We start from the raw sequence: 18,346 nt of genomic DNA on the forward strand, positions 1-18,346 counted from the left end.
TTTTGAAATTTATGATGGAGATAGATATCTGTTATTTTAGAATTGATCTCCACCCCAGGAATAAGATCTTTTCTTCTGACACCTGCTGGGTTTTCTGTTGGCACACTGTAGTCTTTACTATCTACTACTGGCTTTTTTTAACTATAATATCTACTCCAAAAAGGTGACGTTCCTAAACAAATCTTCGCTTTCAGCTTACATTTACATGCTTTGCCAAAGCTGATTTTTTTTTCAGTGCTTGCCCAGAGGTAAATGGATTTTTAGTGAATCACTAATCCTGCATTTTTTGGTTTTAAAGCGTTTTGTAAAGAGTGTGGAATGTAATGCTTTGGTGGGAGAATACAGTGCGCAGACAAACATCTCAAATTGCTAAATAAATATCAAAGTGTTTGTGTTTAAAATAAACGCCTGGGCAAGGCTGAAAAGTTTGTCTTAGTAGTCAGAGTAACTTACAAATTGTGATCTATTCCTTTTTATAGTAATAGACTGAGTAAGAATGATGTTATACTAAATGAATGGTTTAGCAAACATTCTCCAGGTTAATGAATGGACAGCTCATGCTTAAGACTTTTTAAGAATGTAAAATCTAATTAAACCATGGAGATCTGAAAAAACAGTAATTCCATTTAATTGTATTTTCTGCGTTGAAAGTTGTGGCCTCCCCTTCTCCCACTGTCAGATTCTGTAGAGCTCTTGTGTGGCCTTGGCTGTCGGTTCCTGCTGTGAAGCAGGAATGTCCTCCTGTATGTAGGGGACTGTTCACCCTTGGGAAACTGGCCCCATCCCAGGTATATGGAGGGTGCTGGCAAATACCGCCATCTAGGTGGGGCTAGAAATGGGCACTGCGTGGAGGAGAAGAGGAAGCCCCAAACTGCTGGATGGTGTGGCTAAAGCCTGGGCTCTCTGCAGCCAATGCTCAGCACTTCTCCTCTAGTAGCTGGAAGAGACCTCTCTGTTTGTCACTGCCCACAGATCTCATGCATCTCCCACAGTGCAGGGGACAGGCATGCCCTGGCACAGGGCCTGGAGTATCCCTGTGCTGAGGTGAGGAGTGGGCTGGCTGCTGGCAGCAGCTGGGAGGCAACGGGGAGGTTTAATGAGCATTGGGAGCAGCTCTTAGAAGAGCCATGGCATGACTTCGACACGGGGTGAAGCAGATGGGCTCAGTCCAGAAAAGGCAGGAGGAGGACAGAAGTCATTGCAGTTTTTGAGGATCCATGGAGAGCATGGATTTCACTCCTGGGTGATCTGCTGAGGGTGACTGTACTTCTCTCCAAGATCATAAGAGCTTTCAACAGTTGTTGGTGATGCTTGCTCAGACTCCTCTGAGGTATGGGCTGGAGTACTGATGAGTTCAGCTGGGTGCTGCTGGCACAGAAAATAGTGGCTGATCACAGAAGAAGCAAAACCCAGCTGTTGTCTCCTGCTTTTATTGCCCAGTCTAGCTTCAAATGAAAGATGTTCAGTTGTTAGTGTCCTTAGTAACTGTTCCACTTTTTTGATCAAACCTACGCTCCCCCTCTCCAGTTAGAATCAGTATCCATCAGTCCACATTTTGCAGGCTCCTAGCAACTTTCCCAAATAAGTAGCAAACCCTTTGTAGTTGTACAGATTCAAAACTGCACTTCAGATCCACCATCACATTTGAAACTGCTCAAATACTGACATCTGTAGAGCACAATGACTCTAAACTTAAATACAGAAATTTAATGAGGTCTTGTCCCCTTCTGAGTATGCCTGCTGCCTCCTTGCTGGCCTGATGAGGTCTGTGCTAGAGGGTTCGTATCAATGTTCACATAACTACAAAGAGTTCCTGTCATATAAAACACACCATTGGGGTAGTTGGTAATAGATGCTGCTGTGGTAATGGTGCTTGAACAACATCTCACTTCGCTGGTCAGCCAGTGTCTATCAGGTCTTGTCCCGTTCACTTTCTGCTTAGCCAGGAACACCTGTACTTAGCCATCCCCTTGTAAAACAGCGATAACAGAGTTTATTCACATATAAAACACTCAAATTGTATCCTCAACTGAGGCAAATTACATTACCCCTACTGACTTCAGAGGAGTTGTTCTAATTTATGCTGGCTGAACAGTCAGCAGATGAGTAGTGGATGAAAGATGTAAGTGCAAAGTATTGCTATTTTTGTCTTACCATAGCATGTATCTTTAATTTCCTTATTAAATACATTGCAGCTTCTTACAGCTGCTGATCAACGTTGGGTTTTATTTTGGCACAAATAAAGCATTTTAGCCTTTGAAAGATATGAAGCATGGTACTAAGAAAATAGCAAACAGATGCAGTACGATAGCAAGCTTGTAAGAAGGATATAAAAAGGATTACATAAAGCGTAGTAGATTTAGGAAGAAATAAATGACTATGTCTAAGTTTAAAATGATGAATCAAGACGGTGAATATTCATTGAAAGGCTGAGCAGTATGGACTAATGTCTCTTGTGCATAAAAGGAAAAACAATACAAAACAACGTATCAGCCAGATGCCAAAGAGAATTGACATCCACGTTGGCAGTTGAGGCAAAACTCAGCACAGATTAGGAAGAGGACTATAGACAGAGATCTGATCACACAAGCACAGCTGCAGTAAAGTGGCAGCTTTTAATACCAGATAAAAATCTTGAATAGCATGTACAGAAAGAAGGGCAACCCACTCAGATGTGTAAGGAAAGTGTAATGGCAGATTGTAATCCAGTTGTGTCCTTGAGATTAGACTAATTGCAGTCCATTGGGCTGGTTAAAGTTAGGCACATAAATTTAAATACCCCATTTGAAAAGTTGTCCTGAGCACCAAGAGATGAGCAAGAATCAAGAAAAGCAGACCCATAATGGAGGCTTGTGGCCCACTGTTAATTACAAGCAAGTTACAGATGAAGTCAAGGAGTCTGGGAGAAGTAGCTGTAAAGTAGACGTTAAACCAAAGACCTGCATGACCCTGGCTGTCAGGATTGTTAGGACTCAGTCCTTTACTGCAGGTTAAAGGGATTAAAAAGGTAGAAGCTGCAGTACTGTTACAGGAAATAGTTCAGTACACAGCAGGGAGGCTAATTCTCTCTTCAGTCTCAACTGAGATGGAAAATAATTAAATAAGGGGAAGAAATTTAAGGTGATCTTCTATCAGGACTGGAGATCGTTGGGATGATGGTGATGGTAAAGGTAAAATAGACCAGAAGAGGCAGAGATTTTCAAAGCAGCACAGAGAATCTAGAAATATAGTATGTATTTATTTTAATGGTATCTCCATGTTTGCCTTTTCTTTACTGCTTCGAAAAGTTTAATCTTTAGTTTTGAAGAAATCCGGCAACTGTAGTCCCCTGTGAACCCCAACACAAGAATATGGGATCCTGAAGAAATTCAAATAAAGCCTACTGTTATCAATCTAATGCTGCGAATGCCAATTTGACTTCTGTTGTTAGAGTTGGCCTTTATAGTGTTTTTTCAGTACTGATTTTTAGTTTTGTATCAAGTATCGCACAGGCAGCAATACTGTCAACAAAGGAAATGCTGCCACTTCATTTCTACACTATATTTTACAAGTTTAGCTTTGACTGTATGTATTAAATGATGCGGGTTTGGGTTTGCTAGTAGCCCAGATCTGAACCACTGTCTCATTGCTTGTGGTTGAATTAATGATGTGAATGTCTAAGAAGCCATCAGATTCATAAATCACCAGAAATGAGAGGGATAACTCATAAAAGTCTTTTCCTTTTGTTTAGCAATTTATCATTTTGCTTGCACATTAATAAACAGAGCTCCCCTGAGGTAAGCCACAGGAAGATAGATTTTTCATCCTAATTTTCCTCAATCGTAGCCAGTAGATCACAAGTGGAGAGAGTGGGCTTGTCACAGCATGTTGGCGTCTTGTGACTCCCTCTACCCATCACTGATAAAAAATAAATGTGATTAAGTACCCCGGTGGATAATTATTTGTGTTTACATAACAGGCGCCAGGTTTCCGAGTCCGAGATTGTCAGCTAGACCAAGCCGAAAGCGTACGTTGTCCATATCCCCCCTATCTGATCACAGCTTTGACCTTCAGACCATGATACGGACATCTCCAAATTCCTTGGTCACAATTCTCAATAATTCTCGTAGCAGTTCCTCAGCCAGTGGTTCTTATGGCCACTTATCTGCAAGTGCAATAAGGTAAGAACAGCATTTTCTATGTATATTGTATATTCTCGTTTATGTCATACACACACACACAGGCACACACAAGTGTGATTGTACACTCACATCTTAAATAACAGTTCTGTTTTGTGTATACGTGTATTTTACAGTTTCTGTACTGTATGTTCACTAGAGCTTAGTTTAAAGTATAAAATACTTTTTTTTCTTGCTCAGAAAGGTAATCACAAGGGACATTTTGGCATATTATTATCCAGTGTATGTGTGTGTCTACTCAGGAATCTGTGTTCAGAGAAGGAGTTCTAGGATAGGTTTGTGACTTAAGCCACTTGTGTTCTTCTGTTCGTAGATATATCAGAGTGAAATGTTCATACATTACAATCATCAGAGAACATCATCAGCATTGATTCAATCATCAATGTTAATTGAACATGGTGCTGTTCAATTAAAATGTTTCGCTAGAATTTCCTGATATCCATGTTCAAATTTTTTCATATGTTAGTATGTATATTGAAAGATTAGACTTTCTGTGGCTGAATTATTTTTTTTCTTTTTTTTTTCCTACCAAGGAAGTACTGTTATTATCCAGTATCATCAGAAATGCATCAGAATGGCCACTTCACTTGCATGTGCAAAAAAACAGCCAAAAATGCTTGTTCTGAAGGCAGAAGATCAGAGTAGCAAGGGAATAGACAGGGAGAAATTGTACTGTGTAGGGAGAAAGGAAGGGGAAGCAAAGAGAGCACAGGGAGATGGAACAAAAGCAAGAGTGCCAGAAAAAGGGAGTGGAAGAAAATGAGAAGCAGCAGAAAAACGGAGATGCAACTGCAGAACATTGTTGTATGTGTGACACTGCTATATCTTAACTGAGAAAAGCTCCTTTGGTATTCAAAAAATAAAATAAAATAAATCCCCCACCTCTCCAAAGTCTCAGAAAATATTGGTTTTGCATTTGTGGCACTTGAACAAAGAGTGCTGCTGGTCCCTGGCTTAAAAGCAGCCTCCACCTTCAATTTGCATTGAGGGAAAGGAGCAAGTCCCCACAGCAATTTCTTGAGATCTAAAAAAAAAAACATTTTTGGCAAGGCTCAAACATGCCTTTCCAGCAAAAATGACACACTTAAAACTTCAAAAAGTGGCTATGGGGATTTGCACTTTTGGAGAAAATGGGGCACGCAACTGGTGTGTTGGAAACCATGAGCCTGCCAAACTTTGAAAGTGACAGCACTGTAAATATTTGGTATTAGCATAAGTGCTGTTGTGTTTTTTTTTAAGCACTTCTTTTAAATAGTCGTGTTTCATAGCTCTGATGTACTTGAATAGCTGTGTAGTATTTCACAGGTATGATATCATAGCTCTGCAATACAACTCTACAATCTTTGTAACCACAGCCCCAATTACCAAGCTCCTTAATGTGGAATATGATTTATATCAGTAGCTGGCAGCAGTTTTGGACCACATCTGTTAAATATATCTACTGTATGGAGGTGTACTATCCCCACTGTCGTTAAGATGGGATGGCACTTCAATTACTAACCTCCTTTTCCATTGCTTGTAACTTTGGTTAAGCAAATAGTGCATGAAAGTTGGCATACTCTCTACACTGGAATAAGTCTTCCCGCCTTTTACTCTTCCCCCACAGCTGGAAATGGTTGCTCTATGTTTTTGACACATCAAATCACAAACATAAGGGCCATACCTGCCAAGCTAGAGTCAGATGAATAGTTTTGCTGAAGGCAGTTGTAGAACTTACGTGCAGAGACTGAGTAAGGGTGCACCCACCGGTACGGTGGGTCTTGTGAACTGGTGTCACTGGGGACAACAAGCTTATGCGACTGAGTCTATGGTTGGCAGAAACTTTCAGCACTCCCTGGTCATACTTTCCAGGCACGCATAATACAAAATTTCACACCATTTTGAATTAATAATTATTTTTTTTTAACAAGAGTATGTTCCTCATAAAAAGTGGTAAACATATCACTCCATTCTTTCCCTCTTTGAAAGGAGGGAGAGGGAGAGAGAGCTAGCACTTTTCCCAGCATTGATACTCACCTCTGTTGATGCCTTTTAACTTCTCTCATGTAAACCTGTCTACAAAAGAGTTACGCTAAAATAAACAGTGACATAAGGTATTCAACCCAGGCCACATTTCATTGCTTTAATAAATTCCAAGACTAAATAACAACAGGGCTATCAGTAAAACTTCATTTATTGAAATTCACTGTCTTGTAAATAATGCATTCAGCACAAGAACTGCTGTACTGAATCAAATCATAGGTTCATCCTGTTTAATATCCTGTCTGCAGCAGTGATCAAAATGTAGAAAAAACTTTTCCTAGTGTAAAATCCCAGCTTCTGGAAACTTGCAGGTAAATCCCATAGGAGTTACAGTAAGAAAATGGTATAGTTCAGCTCTGCACATGGAATTCCAAGATAGGAAGGATTTGTAGTTTAGGCAATGTCAGTATTGTTAACTTTATTTAACATTAAACAGTCCTTCTAGATCTTGTTTCCAATCACTTTTAACTTAGCCCAAATAATTTATGCTTGGCAGCATTTTTTCATGGCAGATGCCTATCTAAAGCTGAGTATTTTAAAAAAAAATAAAAAAGGCAAAATTATCAATTTCTCAGAATGGCGTTAGGGGAAACCAGACTTTCCTGTACATAGTAGAAGAGCTCTTGCTACCATTTCTCTGAGAAGCTAAAATTTGTCAGGAATGTCATCTAGATGCTATAGATAAGGTCTTTGCTGTTCCTGAGAGCTTGTCCCATTCAGCCTGTGATAAGCCCTTAAGAGATTTCTATTAGCATGTGTTAAATAGATGTTTACTAAGAATTCAGTGTGTTCCAGTCCAGGGCCCACAGAAAGGAAGGAGGACTTTTCCCTGCAGCTGCAGCTCTTGTTAATCTGCTACCTCCTTGGGAAGCTTGTGGAGGCAAAGCTGTCTGCCCAACCATAACAGCCTTCCTTCCTTGAATGTGAAAAAGAAAGCAGTCTTCAGAGGAAACAGGTGCCAGACCAGGAACTGTCCAGGCTAAGCACACTGGGACAAAATGCTTGCATATAACTCAAAGTAAGATTGCACTGGAAGAGAAAAAAAGCTGCAAAATAAGGCATGCAGAAGCCAGTCATTAACGAGAATGAAGGTACTGCCCCCTTGTGATTGTGCACTGATACCATCTTTAATTTTAGGGTTGCACAGTATTTTTTTCACAGGATGCCTCCCTGCCTGCTTCAGTGCACTAGCTGAGCCACTTCTCTGGATCAGTCAGAGCTGCAGGACTCTCTCAGTTGCCTCAGGCAGCTGTAGAAGAGAAGGGAGTATCTTAACCTGGTTGTTTGCTGCATGGAGAGTGGGCTTTGCTCTTGCAACAAAATCCTAGCCTAATGCTGGGCAAACTGAACTAGTCAGAAATGACCACCAGGATCATGTCATACAGTTTCTTTTCTGGAGGCCCAGCATAAAACTTAATTTTGCAAAGAAGCTGAGTGCTCACAGCCATGGCTTGAAGCTACTGACAGCTATTTTGAAAATTTCTTGTGCTGTGTCATGTTAATTAACTCAGGAGATCAGGCCTCCATGCCTGAAACTGGGCAACCACAATGAGTTCTTACTGTAGTCTTTATTTGATTCATGTGCCTGTGCAAATCGAGTCCTTCCCGTTCACCTCAGAGGGAGGCTGAAAGCATTAATGTTTTGTGAAGTACTTAGATTCTGCGGTGATGAGCACAGTAGAGAAGCTCAGGAGGGTATCAGTAATTATGTATTCACAGAAGGTTTAAATACAGTCGAAAGAAGGCCCATGGGCAGTACCCTGGGCAAGGAGAAGAAAAATATCAATGTTTCTCAATGAAGAATATTGTGTGTCTTGTGTCTGAATGAGGTAGGAATCCTGAAGGGGGAAAAAAAGGTGCATGGTCATGTAATTAAAGACTGATGAGTGAGAACAAGAGCGTACGGGCAGGTTAGTTCTGGTATGTTTGATTTTGTAGTCTCAATGCTTTTTCAATCTATTTTTGCAGAGTTGCTACTTGTATTAAGAAAGTGTCTCCAGGACCTGGTTGGTCTTTTCATTGGCTAAAAAAAAGGTGCATCCTCTGGCTAAAAGATTACATCCCGTGTTTCAGACAGCTTTTCAGCCTAGGACCCCACTGTATGATCACTGTGGGATGTTGAGGATGAAGCCAAATAAAAGGAGACACATTTTGGGCTGTGGTTTTACAGAGACAAGCAGGAGAGGGCTCTGGTCCTTGACATGGGTACTACTGCAGTTTGAATAATAAATAATAATAGTTTAGCACAATCCAGATAGGGCTTGACTTGGCGGGCGCTTTGTCATTGTCAGCTGGCAGCAAAATGCTGTATCCTGACTACTGGCTGAGTACTTGAAAAGAAGATGTCGCTCCTGCTGACAGCTAATAGTGGATCTCCTTTAGCACACCAGGTAGAGCTTCTACTTTGTGCATTTGAAAACACCTGGTTTAGGTCTCAGCTGGGAAAGATTATGCAGAAAGTAGGCATATGAAGCAGCATCAAATGAGGATAATCCTTCATTTGACATTTACTCATTTGGTTACCTGCCTCAGTCCTGCAGTGCAGCACCCCTGCTATTAATCTTTTGTCAGGATGTACTTACATGTTATATCTGCTACCTGTGACAATTATTAGACTTTGCACTTCACTAGCACTTCTTTTTTGAGAGGCAGCATGGCCTAGAGTGATTACAGAGGGGGTAATCACTTCCCATAATATTAAGAGTACCAATTCAAAACCTTTACAAAAGATTAGCTGGTCTTTAATAAACACAGGAGGTTGGGACTTCATGTTTTGTATGATCTGAAATTCAGAACCTCTGTTATTTTTCCAGTCCCTTAACAGCCCTACAATACCAAATTTACAAAGTCAGTTTTCAGAAAATGAGCCAAACTCCCTGTCAGCTACAAACTGTTTAAGTCAGGAGCAGTTCCACCTACTAGAAGAGATTTTCTTTCGGTCTATGCAGATGTAACTGAGAATACACCATAGCCATCTCATAACATCTTAAAAATCAGTTTCTTATGAGCACAGGAGCCCTTTGGGATTTCCTCCAAGGTCTGAAAGAAACTGAAAAAGCACAACAACACTATTTTTTTTTTCCCCTGGACTCTGCCCCTGCATCCCTGATGTTGTGAGAACAGGAAGGAGAGATTAACACAATGTGGTTAATTACAGCCAGACCCTGGTTGTTCTGGCTCCAATCACTTTGATCTGAAGCTGGACACGAGGGGAATGGTGTTGATGTATTTGCCAAGAGCACTAGAAAGAGATAGCCAGGTTTGTAGGGAAAGCTTAGGTAGCAGTGGGTTAGTATCACCGAGGAAGACACGAGACTTCTTCTGCAAGCAGGTATTGGATTATCAATGGTTTCCTCATCTCATACAAGCTTCTTGTGTAGAGCATTTGTGGTAGAGTACCCGTAATGAGTCAGTACACTCCCCTCTGAACTGCTTTATAGCTAGAGATGAGTGACCATGTATTAATTGACCATGTATTAATTTCTACAGTTGCTCTTTGCAAACACAAAGAGAAAAGCGAAGAGAAACATAAAAACAGAGTTAAGATGTATTGAAAGTATAAAGCTTTTTGCATAAGAAAGTGAAAGTAGCTCCAGCAGAGAGCCCAAACAGTCTGACCATGCACTGTATAAAAAAAGCAAAGAGTATCCTATTATCAGGTATAAATTATCCAGTTTTTGAATTTAACAGAATGTCTTGTAGTTATAAGATAGGGAGCCCTCATGTTCTCAGTCATCACGCTTTTTTCAATATTTTACATATTCTTATGTTTCCTTGTATTAATCTCCTTTTGGAGGCAAATGATTGTTTTCAGTCTGCTCTTTGGAGAGCTCTGGCATTCTCATTTCTGCCGATACTCTCTGAAACAGTCTTCCTCTACTACATGCAATAATATTACAGAAAAGGATCAGCAATTCAAACGTACTATGGTTTTCTGTATTCTGTATCCCATTCCATTTGTCTTAATGTGTTTTTTACACAGTTTCATGTTGAGAGAATTTTCATTCCTCCTTTGAATTCTGCACTGCTCCTTGTGAGTTGGCTCAGTTGGCTTACAGTGTATCAATAGTTCAGACTTATCCCTTCAATATCAATATACATCTGGCTGTCAGTGTTGACCATTCATCTAGCGTACTTGACTCTAAAGATACTTCTTAGTTCTTCACCATACTGCTCAAAATAATTCTGTCAAAGAGGCAGCTTTTGTTTTTTCATTGCTTACATCCACTGCCAGATTGTTGACAATTACACTGAAAACCAAAAATGCCATCTGAGAATTCATATCTAACTTATTTTTTTAACTAAAAAAGACTGCTTAATTCTTATCTTTGATTTGACTTTTAGATTGTAAGTTTTAACTATTTATGTGTTTTGAGTATTTATTAAATGTGTGTAAAAGGACACAATCAAATACTGCTTAACAAAGTAAATCTTATAATGGACGTGTTTAGAGCAGAATGGGTAGAACACAATGTATTTGGCAATGTTTTGCAAGAAGCTTTGTTTGATAGGATGTACCAGGTAGAAAATGTGTTATTTCTGTTGGAATTAAAGGTGCTTTGCCATTTTGTTATCACTCTTATTGGGGTCTAAGTGAGACACAAAGCTGACTTTGAGTGAAAGCATTTCTTGCATCAGAAAGTCTCTTGGTAATAGCATGTAGTATATTGTAAATGAAGGCATAGTTGCAGTTCAGATGGAGTCAAATTCAGACCAGGTGCAACCCCACCAAAACTGGTTCTATTGTAACTAGGCTCAGATCACATATGGGCAGCACGGGGCTTTATTCTCTGTGGTCTTGCACCGTGTATAGTTAATCTACAGAAAAGAATGTAATGCTCTATCATGCCATAATAGCTTCATTTTATACCCTCTTTCAAGAAGTTTGAATGGCAGGGAAGTGCTACAAAGTGAATAAAAATGAAATTCTTCAGTGTTACGGAAAGTTGCATCTAATTCAGGCCCTTTTGAAATGGAATTCTGCAGCTGGCCTCCTATAGAAAGCACAGACAGAATGCAGGATGGTGACGTTCAGGGAGATTGTTCTGGAGATCACCTGCATCTTGCATTGGAAAGTGGTAGGTGTTTTTCACCACACATACACATAAACACAGAATGGCAAGATCTCTGCCTTCAGAAAGCATATATGTAAGAAGTCAAGCAAAATAAATACAGAATATACAGGTGCATGCTGCATACACATTTACATGTACAGATAAACATATATACAAGTGTGATTACATATTTACATATGTGTGCCTGTAGATGCATATACCACAGATCCTGTAATTAAAAGGCATTTTGAAGCAACTTGCTCCAGATCAATTTGGTGTTATTAGAGTTTAAAGTCTTTAGACAAGGCTTTGGATCCAGTGCAGTATTAATTACAGGAAAGTTCTGGATGTAAGAAAACTGTGCTGGGGTTTAACACAGAGCTCACTTAATTTTCAGACCCTAAAAACAAGAATTAATTAGCACTTTCCATGTAATTAATGATACCAGCTTTAGAAACAAAAAAATGCTTAGCCATGAATTTAATTTAAAATTATGTTTACCAGAAATGTCATGGGCTTGCATGGAACAAACACCGATGAATTGTGCAAGATACTTTTAATACAAAGTCCAGTTAGGATGCTAAGGATTCCTAGACAGGAATATCACAGTTAGGAGGACAAAACTGTCAATGCTGTCTGAGCATATAAGGTTAATCAGGTTCTGTTGCTCTCTGAAACTATTCCATTTTACTCTGGCATCTGGCAATGTATTCATGAAGAAAAATTTCACCTAGCCGAGCAGATAAAACAGAATAGATAATATGGTAAGCTGAAGAGAAAGTACAAACCACAGAGTCTGTTAATTTTAAACTGGTAATGGAAAAGTGAAAAAAGAGGCAACGATGCATGTGAGTTAAATACAATTGTAAAATGATGACTATTATCTGACGGAAACTGAAAAAGTAGTATAATATATACTGTGCTTTATTAGATACAGGATACATCTCTACAAATGCAGTTAGATGACTTGTCTCTAAGTTAGTGATTTTTAATAAAATGTGTCAATATTACAAATGCAGAGGGATATTCATGAAACCTAGTCAGTTTTGAAAAATGTGTTCAATGCATTTCAAGTTTCATACCTGCCTTTGGGATCATGCCACATGTCTGGTTTCATGGTCACAGCTTTATTTTGTTTTCCTCTGTACTTAAGTGACAAGCCATAAAACCAACTGATTAATTGTCTGCATTGTCTACATCAGTGCTGCCATTTAGAAAGCAGAGAGAAAAGAACAGAATTTAAAACAAAACTCTTCTTTCTTAGTTTTAAAAATGTTGTGCATATTGTAGGCAAAATGCTTCACACAGAGGTGCATTTTTAAAGTCTTCCATCCTGGTTTTGGTTTCCATTTGGTTTCCATTTTACATCTAGGATATTTCAAACAGTAAGAATTTCACAAATCTTTTCAAGGCTACGAGGTTCCTGAGTGTGTTGTCACTCCTGTGACCTGAACAATTTGTCAATATAAAGTTTTATGGGTTGTTTCCATCAGGAGGAGAAGTAAATGATAGGGTTGGAAACTTCTTTTTATTTGCTCCCGTTTATTTACAAAGAAGGTACATGAGTTCCTGTTTCCGCAAACCTCAAACATCAGGAGACAGTTTTCTTACATGATGTTCCTGGCTTCTTCTCATCCAGTTCCTGTCCAAGGAGAACTCATTGGCTTTCCCTCTTCTGTATCTCTTTTGGGGTCAGGGTATGAGTCTGTCCTGCTAACCATCTACAGCTTTCCACATCTGACTGTGTAGTGTTCTGGCTGCACATTGCAGATACGCATAGTTCCATCAAAAGAGATGCATAAACTTCAGTGTTTGAAGTCAACTTAGGCAGATCTGCTTAGCACCCATGGTTCATCTCCAGCCACTCTTTACTTACATCCCATGCTTTGGGCAGTGGCTCCTGCAAGTCAGTTTACTGTGGGATGAATGAAGCTACTTCTTACGTTAGTCCTTTTAAAAAAAAGAGCCTCTGAGCATGTGAAAGCCATCACCGTTAATTTAATTATGATTTGTATTATGACTTAGTTCAACAACAATTTCTGTGTCTGTAGGGCCTAGGTTTTAGGACAGCCCTTAAGGACTCTCTGATGTTGGTCTCATTTCAGCAGTGCTTAAGAGCTATTAGGGATGCTTTCTTGAAAAGTAGCTGGGTACGTTTGTTATATGGGAAGGGTGCGTGTTTGCCCCTTAAGAACATTCATAAGCAATAAAGAAGGACTTTAGAAATCCAAATTAAAACCTAAAGGTGAATGCCTGACCTGCAAAGGTTAAAAACTCCATTCAATTTAGTGAGTCCAGGTACTCATGCAACATTTATTGGTGGGTTACTGCACCCTGCTTTCTCAGTTTCACTTACAATGGGCTTCATACAACTCTTAAGGGAGAGTAAGACAAAATAGTAACATCTTTACCTACTTGAGCATGAGCTAGAAGAAGCCATGGCGATACCTGATGAAGGTAAGCTAATACCTGATGATCAGCTTTATTCAATATGAAGCCAATCCACTTAACAAATTACCTCTCTCTTTGTGAACTGAGATCCTTTTAGGAGTGGCTTGGATCATTTGGTTTTCCTTGTGTCAGTAGCTGATGGCAAGAACAAATGATGGAGGCTACAGAGTACGCTGAGAGCTCTGGGGCTTCTCCATGTCAGGAAGGTCCCATGTGCCCCCTTGCAGAGCAGGATGCTCCTTCCCCTTGGAGTGAGCACTTGCGTTGTACTTGTGTGTATCAGATCTTGCAGAGCTGTGTGTGTTGTAAGAAAGGTATCTTCAACAGTTTTTGTGAGGATAGGAAAACCATCATGACACGAGGAAACTTTTGTGATACAACTCAACTATCCTCAGAGTTTTCACAAGATCAGGATCTCCTCTGCATTTTTGAGTCAGCCTGTCTGCTTAGGCACACCTATGCGATGTATAGGAAAGAAGGAATTTTTCCTGACTTTGAATTCACAGCTGTTTTGCGGTAAATTCTGCAGCTGTGACCAGAAACTGGACGACCTTGTTAGTAGGACAGCCACAAAGTAGCCACAAAGTTTGGTTTTGATTATAATGTCTGTTTTTCTTCTTCTTGAAGTCAGTTCCTTAAAATTTGATGTGCTCATGTAATTGCAATGTAGTTCACTGCCCTGCTTTACCTCCGGTGAAGGGAGTTTGAGACTTTGCAGAGGAGAAGAGAAAGAGAGAGACAGACTGACAGACAGACACGGAAGCCCACAGTATGGAAAAATAAATGACATCACTGGTGGGCTATTCTGTCATTAAATATGAGTTATTGAATGTTTAAGTAGAAGTATCACACATTTTTTTTCTAACCCTTACCCCCCATAAACAACTGAAAAGATAACCTTCATGTAGTTTACTAGTGGTCTTATAAACATTCATCTTTTCCTTTTTTCCTCTCCTCCTTTGTCAAAAAAAAAACTAGTCTGTAACAAAAATACAAATCAGATTCTCTCTAGTGGTATAGATTTTCTTTCCTAAGTAGATGGAAGAAAAACGTTCATAATTCACTCACATTTCTGTGAATTCAAGATGTTTCGTAAGTAACTGTTGTTTTGGAAAATGTGAAAGACTGGGGCAGCCATTTTGTGTTCTTTTGGCCTCTGGACTTTGAAAGTGTTGAGTACCCCATGTCTGGACTGTAGCCCCTTGAAGGTGTCTTCAAAGAAACATGATGCAAATTGAGGCCTCCAAAGCCACTCATCACTTTTTCAAAAATGCTTGTGGTTTTCAATAGATGTGGACTTGTAGCTCTCAAAATCACTACTTTCAGGCCTTGTTTACCACCTCTGAGCATGAGTTTTAGGCAGTCACTGAGTGACAGCATTGCCATGTAGGTGCAATTCTAAGCAAACATGGCTAGAATGGCCGGTCAAGGTCAGGTGGTGCCACAGCCCGTCCTTCCTGTTGATGCTGGCCTCCTGACCAGAAAACAACGTGGGGTTGGTGGGGCCATCAAGAGGGCACACAGCTGCCGGGCAAGGCCGAGGGATCTCCAGGGATCTCTGAGGGGAGTCTGGGCTACAGAGTTTCTGTATGCGCCTTATACTCACGAGTTATTGGACAAAGTACATTAAAAACTTTGGGAAGGCAAGGAGAAATCCAGGTCTCCCTTCCCAACAGAGCGCTCTGTGCCAGCAATGTTGTAAGTTTTGATTTTTTTTTCTTCGTTTTGGCCCACAATATGAATTTTATTGTTGAGTAGCCTAAATGGTTTCTGAAAGGCAGAGAAAGACCTGACACCTTCTGTTCCTTAAGGTCTTTCTGATCTTTTCAGATCAGAAAAATTGGCCAAGTTGCCCAGTGACAGCATCTCGCCTAAGGGTGACATAAACTGAGCCAGGTCATCTTGCCTTATGAAGAGCTCTCCAGAACCAGTTGGAGAGAATTATTTGAAGGCAGCTGTCTGAGATATTTAAGAAATACCCTGGTGCCTGAACTGTTATCACCATTTCTGAGTACTCTTCCTCAGATGTTCTGGCTAGTTGCTAACCTATTCCTCTGCTCCTTCGTGATCTCCTTCTTGTTTCAGTCTGGGGGCTGTGAAGTTTGGAAAGAATGTAAAGCAAGTTGCCAGACTCCATAGGAAAATCCTAGTACCTCAGTCTCAGCCCTGTGCTGTTGGGTACTGGACAAAAGAAAGATACTAAAGAAATAAGGATTCCTCCTCCTTTCCTCAGCACATCTGTGCATCTGTGTCTCAATGCATTTGCTGCTGGTGTCATTGTTTTCCAGTAAGAGCCCCTAGCTAAGATAATGTCTGGACAAAAGTCAGAAATGCCTGGCTTAGCATCCTACTTCTGGAGGCTCCATGTGGTGTTAGAGAAGATGTAAAGAAAGAGGGCATCTCTGTGGGGTAAAATTTATCCTTTTGATGGAAGCCATGTGTATTTATGTACAAAGGAATAACAAATATACTTACTTAACTTTTAAGCGCTTGCACTGTACTGCTGTAAGGCATGTCACTGCAGGCCAGCGAGACTGTCTTCTATATTTGTTAAAGTGGAGCCACTCTCGTCCTTTAGTTAAAAAGGTGTTTTGCCATTGGAGGCATCATCTCTTTTTGTGTTGCTCTCTGTGGGGTAGAGAATGCAAAGCAGGGATAACTGACTAAAAATACCCTGTTGGCACAGCAGTCGTTTCGCATCTTTGGAGGGACAGAGGCGAGAATATTGCCAAACTCCAGTAAATATATATGAGGTACATTAAGTGCAAATTGTGTGCATACATCTTGGGGCTCCCACACTATTTTTTCGTACTCAGGGCCAAAGCTTTCTCTTACCCATCCAACTTCCTGAGTCCTTATCACCGGCACCATAACAGCCTCCTACTGAGCTAAAAATAAATTCAGATCACAGCGGTACCCTCCTGCACCTCCTGAACTGTTTGGGAGTGATCTCCTGTGCTCTGGATAGGTTAAAAATTAATGTTAGATGCAGATGCTCATGTATCTGTATTCACAGAGCCGATAGGCAGGATCTACACTTAAGGCAGTCATGTCCTGTGGATGAATCCTAAATTTGTCATTTTATTGTGTGGGATTTGGAGAGTATTGCCAAGCTTTTGAACTGGGACTTGCAAAGCTAGGTATTGCTGTGCATGCTTAAACACCTAGAAATCAAATAATAAGAATAATAAAAGACTGTGTTTCTAAGAGTGTTAGGTACTTGCAGCTCCAAATGAAATGAGACCACTTATTTTTTCTTTTAAACTGATTCAGCTAAGGGGTGAAAATGTCCTAGGTACTAACTTCTTACAGAGAAATAAAATACTTCATCCAAATTGTTTGCACGTTGCATTTGTTGATCTCGGAGGATTTGATAGCATCTTCAGGATGGTGCCGTCTACTGTTTGAAGTACACAAGATTAACTTACAGTGTATGTAGCAAGATAGATGCAGGGATATAGTAAAGAGGCGTTGTTACAGCTTCATGTATGACATTGTAATTGTATGTTTTTTAATGAACAGACCAGAGTAGTTACACTTAGTAATGTTTGTTACTAAAAAGGAAAATGGGTGTTAAATCATTGTGTTCTTTGATGAATGGCTTGTACACTGAAGAATAAATTGAACAAACTGGCATAGAGCTCAGTGAACATGAAATCAGCTATTAGAAGAAAGCTGTGAACAAATTCTGAGCCTGATATGCATCTTTTGATTAATGTCCTATCAATCATCCATAGTGGCTACCTTAGCTAAGTCGTGCTGTAATCATTCATGGTTGCTTACAGGAACACTAGCAGGGACTATAGAGCTGCAATAACTGAATATTATTACTGATTTCTCCCTAACTCTTGCTGTGAACAATTACTGTTTTCACTCCGTTTCTGCCTCCCTTTATTAAAAAGAATACAATGCAAAATGAAAAGAGAGTTCCTCAAAGACCAGTAAAATTCTCCCAGGGTATTCTTAATGATATTCTGTCCTAAATGGGCAAACTATTGTAATGCACAGTTCTCACCAGGAATAATAGTAATGTAATCACATTGAAGCTGTCTCTTTATGGATTGGAGTCAAACAGACAAAATGTATAGTCAGATTAATGAACACAGAATTCTTGTAGAAGTATTACTTAAAATGGTTGAAATGATTTCAGCTCTTTTTGTATCACACTATTTTCAGTTAATACACTTAACAGTAACAGCAATTAAGACTCGAGACTGTAAATTTGGATTAAGTCCACGCTTTTGACATTAGAAGAAGCCTTGATTATTAAAAGGTATTATGCCTGCACCCTTCTTTTAAGACTTGATGTTTTAAATTTGTAGGGCTCTTTTGAACTGATCTTTTTTAAAGAAAAAAAAATCAATTAATACCCTGTTTCTTCCTTTTTCTTTTTGCTGTGGTTGTAAGTTATTGGAAAGTGTTTACAGGAGAATCTCACATTTCTGTGTGTGAAGATTTAGCTCTGTACCATTTATTTTTTAAGTATGACACGAAGAATGCTTTGGCACTACCCACAAAATAGGTCCTTAGATGGCAGTGTAATTTCCTCCAAAGTCACAGTAGTCTGGGAAATACAGTGAAGTAATGAAGTGATGACAGGTATTAACATGCATAATGGGCTTTAATAGACATTTAATGTTG

The 18,346-nt window shown here is 39.7% G+C and overlaps 1 protein-coding gene across 12 annotated transcripts in view; it reads left to right on the forward strand.

The window, feature by feature from the left end:
- The window catches only part of GLI3 (GLI family zinc finger 3), a 217,767-nt gene that overhangs the window by 154,168 nt on the left and 45,253 nt on the right, over positions 1-18,346 (forward strand). For all 12 annotated transcript variants that reach the window (XM_048046387.2, XM_048046391.2, XM_066992190.1 and 9 more), the window contains one exon: positions 3,959-4,160. In XM_048046387.2, coding sequence (XP_047902344.2) covers positions 3,959-4,160 — 202 coding nt within the window. The remainder of the gene's footprint in view (positions 1-3,958; positions 4,161-18,346) is intronic.

Source organism: Anser cygnoides, chromosome 2 (assembly GCF_040182565.1).
Source record: "Anser cygnoides isolate HZ-2024a breed goose chromosome 2, Taihu_goose_T2T_genome, whole genome shotgun sequence".
NCBI lineage: Eukaryota > Metazoa > Chordata > Aves > Anseriformes > Anatidae > Anser > Anser cygnoides.